At 63.1% G+C, this 12,551-nt stretch overlaps 1 protein-coding gene across 1 annotated transcript in view; it reads right to left on the bottom strand.

Annotated features, from left to right (window-relative positions):
- Nucleotides 1-4,219: 4,219 nt before the first annotated feature.
- Nucleotides 4,220-12,551, bottom strand: part of NOTCH3 (notch receptor 3) — a 50,818-nt gene continuing 42,486 nt past the window's right edge. The window contains exons 25-34 of the mRNA XM_032776752.2: nt 11,080-11,609; nt 10,059-10,379; nt 9,009-9,157; nt 8,610-8,832; nt 8,223-8,307; nt 7,772-7,934; nt 7,216-7,520; nt 6,644-6,791; nt 5,961-6,058; nt 4,220-5,665 (exon numbers count right to left, since the gene is read on the bottom strand). Of these exons, the coding sequence (XP_032632643.1) occupies nt 4,343-5,665; nt 5,961-6,058; nt 6,644-6,791; nt 7,216-7,520; nt 7,772-7,934; nt 8,223-8,307; nt 8,610-8,832; nt 9,009-9,157; nt 10,059-10,379; nt 11,080-11,609 (3,345 nt within the window). The 3' untranslated portion in view covers nt 4,220-4,342. The remainder of the gene's footprint in view (nt 5,666-5,960; nt 6,059-6,643; nt 6,792-7,215; nt 7,521-7,771; nt 7,935-8,222; nt 8,308-8,609; nt 8,833-9,008; nt 9,158-10,058; nt 10,380-11,079; nt 11,610-12,551) is intronic.

The following is a 12,551-nucleotide window of genomic DNA, read 5'->3' as shown; positions in this document are numbered from 1 at the left end:
TAAGTTTTGCCGGAGCCAGGACATAGCGGCCCAGAGTCTGGAGGGTCGTGCAAGAGTCTTTCATGCCATGCAGCCTTGTATCTGTTTCCTCTGCAAACAGAGCTTTCCCATCAAACGGGAGATCCTGCATGGAAGACTGTTCCTCACTGGACAGCGCAGAGAGCAGGAGCCATGACGCCCGTCTCATGGACACCGCGGAGGCCATTGATAGTGCGGCTGTGTCCGCAGCATCCAAAGCTGCCTGCAGGGACACCCTCGCGGCTGCTGCCCCTTCCTCCACTAGCGCCTTAAACTCCTACCTATTGCGTTCCTGGAGGGAGTCCTCAAACTTAGGCAGGGAGCCCCACAGATTGAATTCATACTGGCCCAGGAGAGCCTGGTAGTTCGCCACTCGTAACTGGAAGCTCGAAGATGAATAAATTTTCCTTCTGAAAGAGTCCAGTCTCTGAGAGTCTTTGTTCTTTGGGGTTGGGGCTGGCTGACCCTGCCGTTCCCTGTGGTTGACCAACTGACCACCAAGGAGTTGAGCGCCGGGTGGGTATACAAGTACTCATGCTCCTTAGTGGTTACAAAGTACTTGTGTTCCGCCTTTTTAGAGATGGGGGCCAGCGAGGCCGGTGTTTGCCACAGGGCACTTGAAATCTTAGCCACCCCTTCATGGAGAGGCTAGGCTATCCTACCAGTGCCAATGAGGACAACACGTTAAACAGGGAGTCCGAGGGCTCCTCCATCTCCTCTGCCTGGAGGTGTAGGCTTGCTGCCACTCTCTAAGAGTTCTTCATAGGCCCTGAAGTCCTCCTGCAGGACGGAGGGGGGCAGGGCCGCAATCACAATCACCGACTCCGGGCAGGACAAAGAGGCTAGTGCAGTGCTCTGGGTGTCGGCCAGCACCGGAGGGTCCACCACCTGGTTGGACTCTGGGCACGATGCCAAGGACGTACGTCCCACCGAGTCCTTTCTCGTGGGTCTGGAGAGGGAGGCCGATGGTGCTTCTGAAGCTCTGGCCACTGAGCGAGCTCCCACTGGCGGCTGCACTGGGGCCACGGTGCCTACTGGTACCATTCGGCCGTCCAGCTGTCCGGATTGGCTGGCCTGGCCCATCAAAGGATGGCGTAAGCTCCACTGCTGTCTCTGGACCGGGAGGAGCAGTGTTGCCGGCATCTACGATGGCCATGGGACTGCCATCTCCACATGGAGGACCGGTACTGATGGTAATAGCTGCTCCGCAAACGGCCTCAATGGGCAGACTCGCGATGGCGAGATGCTGGCGATCAACGCCAGGAGCTGCAATGTCTTGGTAGAGATTTGGAGTGGGAGTCCGAGCGGGAACGGCCTGCCCATTTCGCCCCACTCTCCTGCTGGACCTGAACGCCAGCACTTACAGCCGGGAGTATGAACATGGCCACCCAGGGCTGCCCCAAGCACTGAGAACAGGGCTGTGGAAACTGAGGTCAGAAGAGTTGTGACAGGCATGAATTCCCCATTAGGACAGATCGAGTTTGCAGACTCCACCGAAACAACAGAGGTGCAGCAGGTGCCCATCAAAGGTGGCCCCTCCCGGCAGCTGCCCAGGACTCAGGGAGGGGAAGCGCTGAGGATTTGGGCTGGGTTGTGACTTGTCCTGACACATCCTGGTGAAATGCAAATCGTTCAGCTGGCCTTACTCATTTGTCTCTTCTCTGTTGGGCTGCATCCCCCTGGGGGATAGTGTGTCAGACCCCCAGAGATGCTGGGCAGAGTGGAGACAGGGTGTATCACGCTGAAAGGGCTAGTGGCTTTGAACCCAGGACAATCACAGTCTCCTGAAAGCCAACAGCTGCCATGCCCCCCCTCCAGGCTGCCCAGCGGGTGCCTGGCTGCAAGCAGCTCTCGTATTCTGGGGCTCGCTGGTGCTGCGCTCGCACCCAGGAAGGCTCGGACACAGCCCAGGGTTCTGAGCCCTCTCCGCTTGTACCCCAGGGCCTGTGGGGAACAACTGTGCCTGGCTGGGCATGTAGGTGGAACTGTGGGAAGACCCTGGAGAACGATCAGCAGGCAAGGGGATTAGCGTGTCCCCACTACAAGGTGGGCGAGTTCCCTGAGTGAAAGCCTCCTTCCAGCCCCACAGGGACCAGGGACCTCAGGGTGAAAGCACAACTGTGCGAGAGCTGCAAGCAGGGGGGGCACCCATGGTAAGTCAGTGCTGAGCCAGGGCAAGGGGCTAGGAGATGGGGTGCGACGGGGAGGCAGAGCTCCAGCACCTGGGGAAGCGCAGAGAGAACACTTGGGCACAGACCTCACGCAGGGAGGTTGGGGGAGAGGAGAGGTGGACATGGGCATTTCTGCCAGCTGCTCTTTGTCCTCCTGGAGTGCGCAACCATGACTCTTCCCCAGGGCCCCACTGCTCAACCACAGCACTTCAGGCCACAGACAATTGCTAGGAGCCCCCGGCAAAGGCCCAGGTGGCACTGCCACTGCAGCTATGAACTGCTCAGCGGGGACCAGCCCAGATGACCCCAGGGAAACAGGCTGCTAAAACCAACCAAGATCAGCCCAAGACTGGAGCTGACCCAGAGCAGCCGCTCCACCCAAACCAGAGCCACGGCAAGGCCCTGCGTATGGCAAACGGCGCACGTAGGGTGGGGTGGGGGAAACAGGCACATAGAATGGGGGCAAAGACAGGTTCCTTGTTAACTACAGCTTTATTAGGTGCAGTGGGGCCGGTCTCTGTACAGCGGGTCCCAGGGGGATAGGGGCAGGGTGGGCTCTGTACAGCGGATCCCAGGGGGCAGGGGCGGGGCCCCCTGTACAGCAGGTCCCAGGGGGGTTAGGTGCAGGGGCAGGATCTGCAGTGGGTCCCAGCAGGGTTATGTGGGAGGGCAGGGATGGGGGTGAGGGTCCCTATACAGGAGATCCCGGGGCTTAGATGCGGGGTGGGCTCTGCACAGCGGGTCCCAGGAGAGTCAGAGGCAGGGCCGGCTCTGCACAGCGGGTCCCAGGGGAGTCAGAGGCAGGGCCGGCTCTGCACAGCGGGTCCCAGGGGAGTCAGAGGCAGGGCCAGCTCTGCACAGCGGGTCCCAGGGGAGTCAGGGGCAGGGCCGGCTCTGCACAGCGGGTCCCAGGGGGCGAGGGCCCCAGTACTGCACATCCCAGGGAGGTGAGGCGCAGGGCCAAGCTCTGTACAGCGGCACCCAGTTGGTTCAAAGCTACTTGATTTAAACAGGGATTTAAAAAATAGTTTAAAAATGAGCTACACATTGTCTATGCTACAGCAGGTGGCAGGAGCTGTGCCCGGCCACCGGGCTCCTCCCCAGCCCCTGCTCCCAGAGCCATGGACAGGCGAGCCAGGTGGGGAATGTACAGAGGGGACGGAGCCCAGCCGGCTGTCAGTTCGCTGCCTGGCATTGTACCGTGGGTGGGGTCCCCAGTGGGAGGTCAAGCTGCCATTGTGGGGCAGAGGGGGTGGGATCAGCAATGGAGGACAGGTGCCGCCGATCCCAATCAGCTGTGCCCAGGGTGGGGGTGGCAGTGGTGCCACAGGGGAGGCAGACACCAAAAGCAGCTGGCAGCCCCCCACCGCTGGCTGGAGCCCCCCACCAGACAGGCCCCACTGGAGCAGCGGCATCTCCAAGGAATAAATTAACCTGGAATGTGATGAAGTGCCAAGAAACAGGACGGGGAGGGCGGGGGACCTGGGGGGGGGCTCAGCCTCAGGCAGAGAGCTCGGGGCAGTGGGGGGCTCAGTCCCCCCGCATTGCGGAGGGCCCTGAGCAGGGGGGCTGGGGGCTCAGCCCCCCGCATTGCGGGGGGTGCGGGGGGTGCTGTGCCCCAGACAGCAACCACAGGCTAGCGCTGCATACGCAGTACACAATTACAGTGAGCGGGCTCCTCCCCAACGTGGGGGGCACACTGCCCACCGAGCAACAGTGGGGGGAGGAGGAGGCCAGGGATCACTCTCCCCCCCTGCAGCCCCACCCCTGCCTATGGTGCTTTAGCAACACCTACTGGACACTTTACATATAATATTTTGTAAAAATAAAGCGCTTGTTTAAATGACATTTTTTTTTCTATACAAAAGACTTTTTTTTAAAAAAGACCAACACCCCTCCCCGGGGAGATGGGGAGTCAGGGCATAGCTAGAGCCCCATCCCCCCCCCGATGGCAGTTGTGGGGGAGCCCACAGCCCCCACCCACAGAGAGAGGGATCTTTTCCTTTTTACATTTGACATTTTTCTTATAAAAAAACCACAAGGGGGGGTGTCTCCAGGAGGCAGGGCCCGGGGGCGAGTGAGGGGCTCCCCCAGGAAGGGGGTCTGGGGGGCAGAGAGAGGGGCTTGGGGCCCTGGCTCCCTCCCCCCTGCCCTCACGCAAACACCTGCATCTTGGTGGGCTGGTCGGGCAGGTGGGAGAGGGTCTGGGGGGGCCCCAGCACGGCCGGGCTGGGGGTGGACTCGGACCAGTCGGACAGTGAGTGAGGTGAGGGGCTGGCCCACTGCTCCGGGGACTCAGGCGAGGGCGTCAGGTAGGGGTGCTCGCTGCGCAGGTGCAGGTAGTGCTTGGGGGTGCCATCCTGGCCGGGGGTGTAGCTGTGCTGCGAGGGGGGTGTGGGGTAATCTTCTGCCCCCTGCCCACTGGGTGCCTTGTAATACTGGGGAGGTGGTGGGGGGCCAGGGCGTGCACCCCCCTGCCCCTCCTTGGGTGAGATGGGCTGGCTGGTGTGGCCCAGGGTGGGTGCTGCAGGGGGTGGTGGGGGCATGGGCTGCCCAGGGGTGGGTGCCGGCGGGGTCTGCTCCTTGGCAGGGCTGGGGGCAGCCAGCACCTGGGAGCTGTGCACCATGGCCAGGTGGTTGGGCAGCAGCAGCCCCTGCGGGAAGGGCTGGGCCGGCTGGTGCAGGTTCGGGTGGGAGGCAGCCGGATGCACCACCCCGATGACTGGGTTGCACTGCGAGGTGGGGACACGGGTGTGCCAGTCGAAGGGCACCGCCACCGGGCTCACCATGCCCAGGCTGAGCCCCACGCAGCCGGGCTGGCGTGGCAGCGAAGGCATGGAGACCCGATTCATGGAGAGGATGGTGCTTTGGGCCGATGCCACCTCGCCCAGGTCACTGAGCCGCGCCAGGCTGACGGCAAAGGGCCCGTCCATCAGGCCATGTACCATGGGCGTGGAGCCCACCGACATGGAGGAGCTGCCTGGGTGGAAGACGCCAGGCGAGGCCAGGACGGGCGAGGTGGGGTTAGCCACATAGGGAGAGTCCAGCGAGTCGACGGGTGACAGGGTGACTGAGCTCTCCAGCAGGGAGCCCTGGCACTCCAAGCTCAGCTTCTTGCTGCGCCCCTTGGCCTCCTTGGCCAGGCTGGCGCTGCTGCCTGCCCCTGCCGTGTTCTTGGTGCTGGGCCGCCGGCTCTTCTTGCCCTGCGGCGTGGGCTTGAGGCTGGGCAGGAAACTGTTGGGAGGGCACATAAGCGGGGACATGGTGTGGCCGGGGGGCAGCGCCCCCTGCGGACTGCGCACCGTGTTGTACTCATCCAGCAGGCGCACAATGTCATGGTGCATCCGCTCCTGGGCGATGTCCCGCGGCAGCCGGTCCATGTGGTCTGTGATCTCCCGGTTGGCAAAGTGATCCAGCAGGATCTTGGCTGCCTCGTAGCTGCCCTCCCGAGCGGCCAGGAACAGCGGGGTCTCCTCCTGGGGGGATAGCAGGGCTCAGAATGCGCTGAGGGGGCTGCCCCCATCCCTGGAGCACTGGGAACGCCAGGGCAGGGCTGGGAGATGCCCACAGCCCTCTGTGCTGGGGCTTTAGAACCAGGGTCGGGCCCTGGGCACATGGGGCTCCCCCTCCCCAACACAGGAGCAGCACAGCCTGGTGCTCGGCCCAGAGGCTCTATGAAGAAGGCACAGTGGGGGCCACCATCGTGGGCGGGGCCTGTAGGGTGAATAACAGCCAGGCCTCACTGGCCTGCCCATCCTGCCCACCGCTCACCTTGCTGTCCTGCATGTCCTTGTTGGCCCCATTCTTCAGCAGTGCAATCGTGGCCTCCACATTGTTCACGGCCGCGGCCCAGTGCAGCGCAGATTTACCTGGGGGCACCAAGGCGTGAGAGGAGGCCCTCTGCTGGTCCATCCCCCCGCTGCCCCTCAGTCCTGACCTGCAGCCCTGCTAGCCCAGCCCTGGACTCCCCCACTCCCCTCACAGCTCTGCCAGTGCCCCTCAGTCCCAACCCACAGCCCCCTGCTCCTGCCCAGCTCTTCTGGTGCCCCTCATCCCTGACCTGCAGCCCCGGCCATGCCGGCCCTCAGCTCCCCCCCCACCGCACACACACACAGACACAGCTCTTCTGGTGCCCCTCATCCCTGACCTGCAGCCCCGGCCATGCCGGCCCTCAGCTCCCCCCCCACCGCACACACACACAGACACAGCTCTTCTGGTGCCCCTCAGTCCCTAACCGCAGCTCCTGGCTAGCCCAGCCCCGGGCTCCTCCCCCTGCACAGCCCCTCCCAAATCCTCACAGGTTGGCAGTGCCCTCCCATGTCACCAAGCCCCCACAGTGGGCTCATGCTGGGGGTGGAGAGCTTAGCCCCTATACCCACAGCCAGGCCCTTCCCCAGGGGAAGCTGGGGGTGGGCCTCAGCAGAGACCCCCGATGGCGGGAAGCCGCCCCATACCCAGCTCATCCACAGCATTGACGTCTGCGTGGCAGGCAATGAGCTCCTCCACCATCCCCTCCACGGCCAGCCGGGCAGCCAGGATCAGTGCCGTGGAGCCATCCACCATGCGGGCATCCAGGTCCGTGGAGCGGTTCCGGATCAGGATCTGCCGGGCAGGGCTGTTGTGAGCCACACCCGGGGAAACCCTGCCCAGTCCAGTTCTCCCAGCATGGGCACAGCCAGGGGCCCTCGGAGCCCTCCCAGTGTGGGCAGAGTGGGAGCTCTCCAGGGGGTAGTTCTAGCAAGGGCAGGGTTGCCCAGGGGCTTGGCCAAGGATGAGGAGAGGGGGGCTCCAGTGGAAGACAACAGCATGGAGGAGCTCTGGTGGAGAGTGAGCAACTGGGGCCCATCCCAGGTGGGTGAGGGAAGGCAGGAGCTCACCTGGAAGATGCCCTGGGTATTGGCGGTCCCGCAGGGTGAGTGGGGGATGGGGTCTCACCTGGAAGGCCCTGGGTGTCAGCATCATGGATGCGGTTTCACTTGGAAGATGCCCTGGGCATCGGTATCACGATGGGGGTATAGGGTCTCACCTGGAAGACGCCCTGGGCATCGGCAGTCACCGCGGCATGCAGTGGCGTGCGGCCTGTATTGTCCTGGGCATTGGTGTCAGCACCGGCGTCCAGCAGGCGCTTGGCGGCGTCAGCCCGGGCGTAGCGGGCAGCCAAGTGCAGTGCAGTCTCACCCGTGCGGTCCGTCTGGGCGCTCAGGTTGGCGCCCTGGCAGATGAGGTCCGAGATGATGTTGGCTGAGGAGTCGTCAGCCTCATCCTCCTCGGCCAGGTCGGTCTCCACACCACCCCCGCAGAACGAGGCCAGCATGAGTGGAGTGAAGCCATCTGCAAGGAGAGCCGCCACCAAGGGGTTAACTGTGGGCTGCCCCAGGGGCTCCAGCATGAGGCCACAACTCCCAGCATGCTGTGTGGTTGAACTGGGGCAGTGGTGCATGCTGGGGCCTGTGGTCAGTTGCATATGCAGGGAGCTACTACTCCATCCAAAGTTCCTCAGTGATGCTACTTCTCCCAGGGTGCAGCATGCCTGCACTGCAGGCTGGGAGCTGCAGTCCCTAAGATGGAGCATGCCCCCTTACCTGGCCCCCTGACATTGACGTCCATGCAGTCGGTGTCGAATTCTCCCTGGGGTGGTGTCAAGGCCATGGATGGAGGCATGCGGATGTCAGCTGCTACCAGGTGATGCTGTGTCCACTGGCGGCAGTCCACAGGGTCCTCTGAGTCCCCGCTCGGCTCCTCCACCTGGGGGAGAGCACAACCAATCATAGAGCTGGTAGATCCTGCCCCAGATCTGCCGGGGGCTCCCATTCCCCCATCCCCTCCACCTTCCCAAGATGGGATTTGGGTTATGACCCTATGCGGCTCTGAGCAAGGGGCTCAGTGCAACGCCTGAGATTCATCAGGACACCCCCACGCCAGTACGTCACTGAGCCCCGCACCCCTCCTCCCTCACGTCACTGAGCCCAGCGCCCATCACTCATATGGCCCACAGCAAGCCAGAGCTCACTGCTAGTCCACAGGTGTTGGTACCTTGAGTCTCTTGGCCTCCGGACACTCTGCATCCATCCAGTCATCTGAGTGTTCCCCCATCAGGCTTTCCCCTTTGCTGATGTTCCTAGAGGGAAGCCCAGAGCTTAGACCCCAGCCCCTGCCATGCAGCCCCTGCCTTCCGCCCCACCCACCCAGGGTTTCAGGGGGCCACTCTTAGGACATCCTCCCTGCACAAGGCACTGGGCAGCCATGGGGCGTGCAGGCAGAGATGAGCTGCACGCTGCCCCCTGGTGATGGTAGTAGTGGTGGGGGCCTGCAGCAAGTAAAATCCCCCATGCTGCTGCAGAGAGTGGGGATCCCCCGGGCTCCAGGCCTGGGTGTGGGGAGCAGGCTGTGGGCTTGGCCCCGTGAGGGCAAGTCCCATACTTCATGCCCAAGGCGTCCTGGCCCACAGGCTCCCGACGGTTTTTGTTGCTGTTCTCCTTCTTCAGGCTGAAGCCTTCCGGGAACCAGAGCGTGCTGTGCTCCCGCTTCCGCCGCGCCACCAGCACCCCCAGCACCAGGATCACCAGCAGGATCACGGCCGCTGCCACCACCACCAGGGGCACCAGGGGCACCGAGTCCGGGGGCTTCGGCTGCAGCTTGTCACCTGCAAGAGTTGACGGGAGTCAGACCCTGCCTCTTGATGCCCCACACCCACTCACTCCACCCCCTCCCAATACCCCACCCCCTTTCACTCACCCCACCTCTCCCACTTACCCCACCCCCTCTTGAGAGCCCTGCCCTCAAACTCCAACCCCTGGCCCCGGCCCCACCTGCACTCACTGTGCACAGCCTTGATGGGGTAGGGGAACTCCAGGCGCTCGACAGCGGCCAGTGCAGCCAGGTAGTCGGCTGCGCTGCGTGCATCAGGGAAGCATTTGTCTGACGCTTGGACGCAGAGACGGTTGTCAATCTCCAGGGTGACCACAGAGCTGGGGCAGGGAGGGGGACAGTTACCAGTGGCCTCGCCCACAGTGGTGCCAAGGCCCAGACTGTAGGGTTCCTGGGCACCCCTTGCCCCACATGGAGCCCTGGGGCAGGGCTGGTTCAGCACTCCCTGCAGCAAGGGCTGTGCACGTCCCAGAGTAGGCATGGCCCAGGGAGTGGGAGCTTGGTCCCATGGACCATGTGGTCTCTGCCAGGCTGCCAGCAGCTGCTTAGCACTGTTGTGCTCTCCCTGTCCCTACCCACTCCCATCTGGGTCCCAGGGCTGGGCAGGAGGCAAGGCTCCTGGATGCTGCCCCCAGAGCCCTTGCTGCCGTCTGAGAGCACAGGGAGCGGGTGACAGGCACCAGATGAGCCACCTCAAGACCCACATCAGAGCGGGCGGCAAACTCGATTGCTGATTGAAGGCAGCTGCGTGACACCTCTGGGAGCAAAGGGCTGTGTCGTGGTGCAAGTCAACAGACAACTTCCTAGTGCCTGCCCCAGGGCTGGCTCCCTCCGCTGGCCCTGGCTCCTACTCCCAGTGCCAGCCCACAAAGCGCTAACCAGCCCCACCTTGGCACCATCCCCCTGTACCAGCCCCCCAAAGGCCATGATCCCAGGCTCTTGGCTTCTTCCCCCGCTGCAGCCCATGGGGCTATATCTTCCCCCCTCCCCCTGTGGCTCATAGGGCTGTCTCTCTCCCCCATCCCCTGGCTGTGGCCCACAGCACTGCGTCTCTGCCCAAATCCCTATGGATGTGGCTCACAGGGCTGTCTCTTCCCCCCACCTCCTGGCTGTGGCCCAAATCTCCCTGCCACTCCTTGCGGCCACATCACCCCCACACTCCCAATGGCCGCAGCCCACGGAGCTGAGCCTCCCCCGCCCCGGCTGCAGCCCACAGCTCACCCAATGACCTCACGGCCCAGCTCACGGCGACGGAGGCGGCTGGGCCGGTAGAAGGGCTCGATCATGTAGTTGCCGTCCCTGTCGAGGCGGAAGCGCAACGAAGTGTGCAGGATGGCACTCAGCTTCTGCAGGAAGGTGGTGCTGGTCCTGCGCAGCTCGTCGGGGGGCAGCAGCACGGTGATGACCAGCACACCACTGGCCAGGTGCTCCGGCATCTCGCGGGCACAGTCCAGCCCATCCCAGCCACACTCCTCATTGTTGCAGCCCTGGTCGCACTGCCCGTCAGCGAAGTGGTCCGAGCAGTACTTCTCATACACAGGGCTGGGGGGGAGAAGGGAGGGCACGGTCAGCGCACAGCCCCACCCAGCTCCACCCAACTTAGTCCCCAGCCCAACCCCATTCTGGCAAGCCCCCCTCAGTCCCGCTGGGCACCCCAGGGCACCAGGGTCACTTGGCTCCTGCAGCAAAGATTGCATCACACAGTGAGAAACATCTTGGACATGGCACCAGTACCCACAGCCATCTTCGGCCAGCAGTGAGTTTTAGCTACCACAGCCCCGTGCTCCATCGCAGAGCCACGTGAGGGGTTCCTGTATAAACAGCCCGCAGACCCCACACCAGAGGGGGCTGCACCTCAGCTGGGCGAGAGGTCCCTGTATAAATACTCCCCCCACATCTCAGCGCCAGGCAAGGGGTCCCTGTATAAACAGCCCCCATGCCCCACCTGGGCACAGCACCAGGATTAAAGCCTGAACTCTGGCAAAAGCCATGGGATCTGCACTGGGGACGACTGCCCAGGGCCTCATTTTCATGTGTCCTCCACAAGACACCACCCCCAGGTACACAGCGCACACTCACCACATCGGGACACTGTGGGGAGAGAGCACCCCCTACAGCACAGCACCCCCCAGCACCACACTGGGGCAAGTGTGGACTCTGAAGGGAGAATGCCTTCTGTAGAGTCCCCTCCAGCACCTCCCTGGCCTATTGACCTGCCCCCCCGGCCCAGCGCCCCCCTTACTTGCAACTGCGGTCATGGTTCTTGCAGTCGAAGTTGTCGTAGAGGCACGCGGCCGTGTTGCAGTCCTCATCGCACTGACTGTTGTTGAACAACTGCCAGCATTGGCGCTCCTCACACTGCTGCCAGGGGTCGCCCACCAGCAGGGAGCAGTCGCCCCCATCCCACTTGCAGGCAGGGCTATTGCACTCCTTGTCGCAGTAGGAATCTCCAGCCTTGGCAGCACACTCTTCTTGCAGGCACTGCAGCTCCAGGAGCTGCTGGAGCTTCTGCTCACAGTGCAGGCCAGAGAAGCCACTGGGGCAGAGGCACTGGAAATGGGGAGGCCAGGACATCTCCACGCAGGTGCCCCCGCTGAGGCAGGGTGCGCTGGTGCAGCTGCTGTTGGCTCGCAGGCGGCAGTCAGAGCCAGTGAAGCCCGGCAGGCAGGAGCAGCGGGCACCCAGCACTGTGTGCTGGCAGCTGCCCCCGTTGAAGCAGGTAAGCTCCCGACATGACAGCACGCTTCGCTCACAGTTGGGCCCGGAATAGTTCTGGGGAGATGCAGGGAAGAGCGTGAGAGAGATGGCACCGGGACCAGGCCACAGGCCAGAACCACCTCCTGCTTGCCCAGCAGCGCTGGGACCTGGACCAAAACTGACCCAGAACCAGGATCTCCTCATCCAGCAGCACCAGGACCCAGACCAGAACAGGCCCCTCCACCTGGTGTGTGTATCACAAGGTCTGAACTAATTCCTGCGTGACCGAGTGCAGAGCAGCTAGACCCACAGCCCAGCTCCATTGCAAACAGCCCGGGGTGGAGAAACCAGCCCAGCCCTTCCCTTGCTGGCCCGTTCCAGGGGCTGTTTCCAGCCTGAACGTGTCCAGCTGCCAGCCGCTACACCACATCACACCTCAGTCGCTAGGCCCAGGAGCCCAGCCTGGGCTCCACTCCCTGCCTCTTTCCCTCTGGGAAGCTGAACTGCTCAAACTCCTTGCTCTTTGGATCCTTCCGCCATTCTCGGAGCTCCCCTCTGACCCTCACCAATGTACAAGCATCCCTGCACTGTGGGACCAGCACTGGGCACAGGAGTCCAGCAGCTGCTGCACTAGTGCCAGGTACAAGGTAAGAGAACCTCTCTATGCCCGTCTGGGCATCCCAGGATTGTGTTAGCTCCTTTGGCCATAGAGTTGCACTGGGCGCTCATGTTCAGCTGATTATCCACTCCCCCAGGTGCCATGGGAACCCTACTCCACCTCATCCTCAAGTGCCATGGAAACTGCCCCTGCCCCCGCCCCCCCCATGACATGAGAACCCACTCCCACAGCAGGACCAGTCTGCTCCCCCAGGGCACCAGGACCAACACCTAAACCCTTCCCTGCAGCACCAGAACCAAGATGCCCCTTTTCAGATCAGAGCCCATCCTGTAGCTCCAGGACTGGAATGGCGAAGCAGGCCCCCAGCCCCATTCCCTTGGCCTGGAAGACTCCAGGCT

Source organism: Chelonoidis abingdonii, chromosome 26 (assembly GCF_003597395.2).
Source record: "Chelonoidis abingdonii isolate Lonesome George chromosome 26, CheloAbing_2.0, whole genome shotgun sequence".
Classification (NCBI taxonomy): Eukaryota; Metazoa; Chordata; order Testudines; family Testudinidae; genus Chelonoidis; species Chelonoidis abingdonii.
The sequence above is the reverse complement of the archived record's forward strand: the minus strand, read 5'-3'. Positions and strand labels throughout refer to the sequence as shown.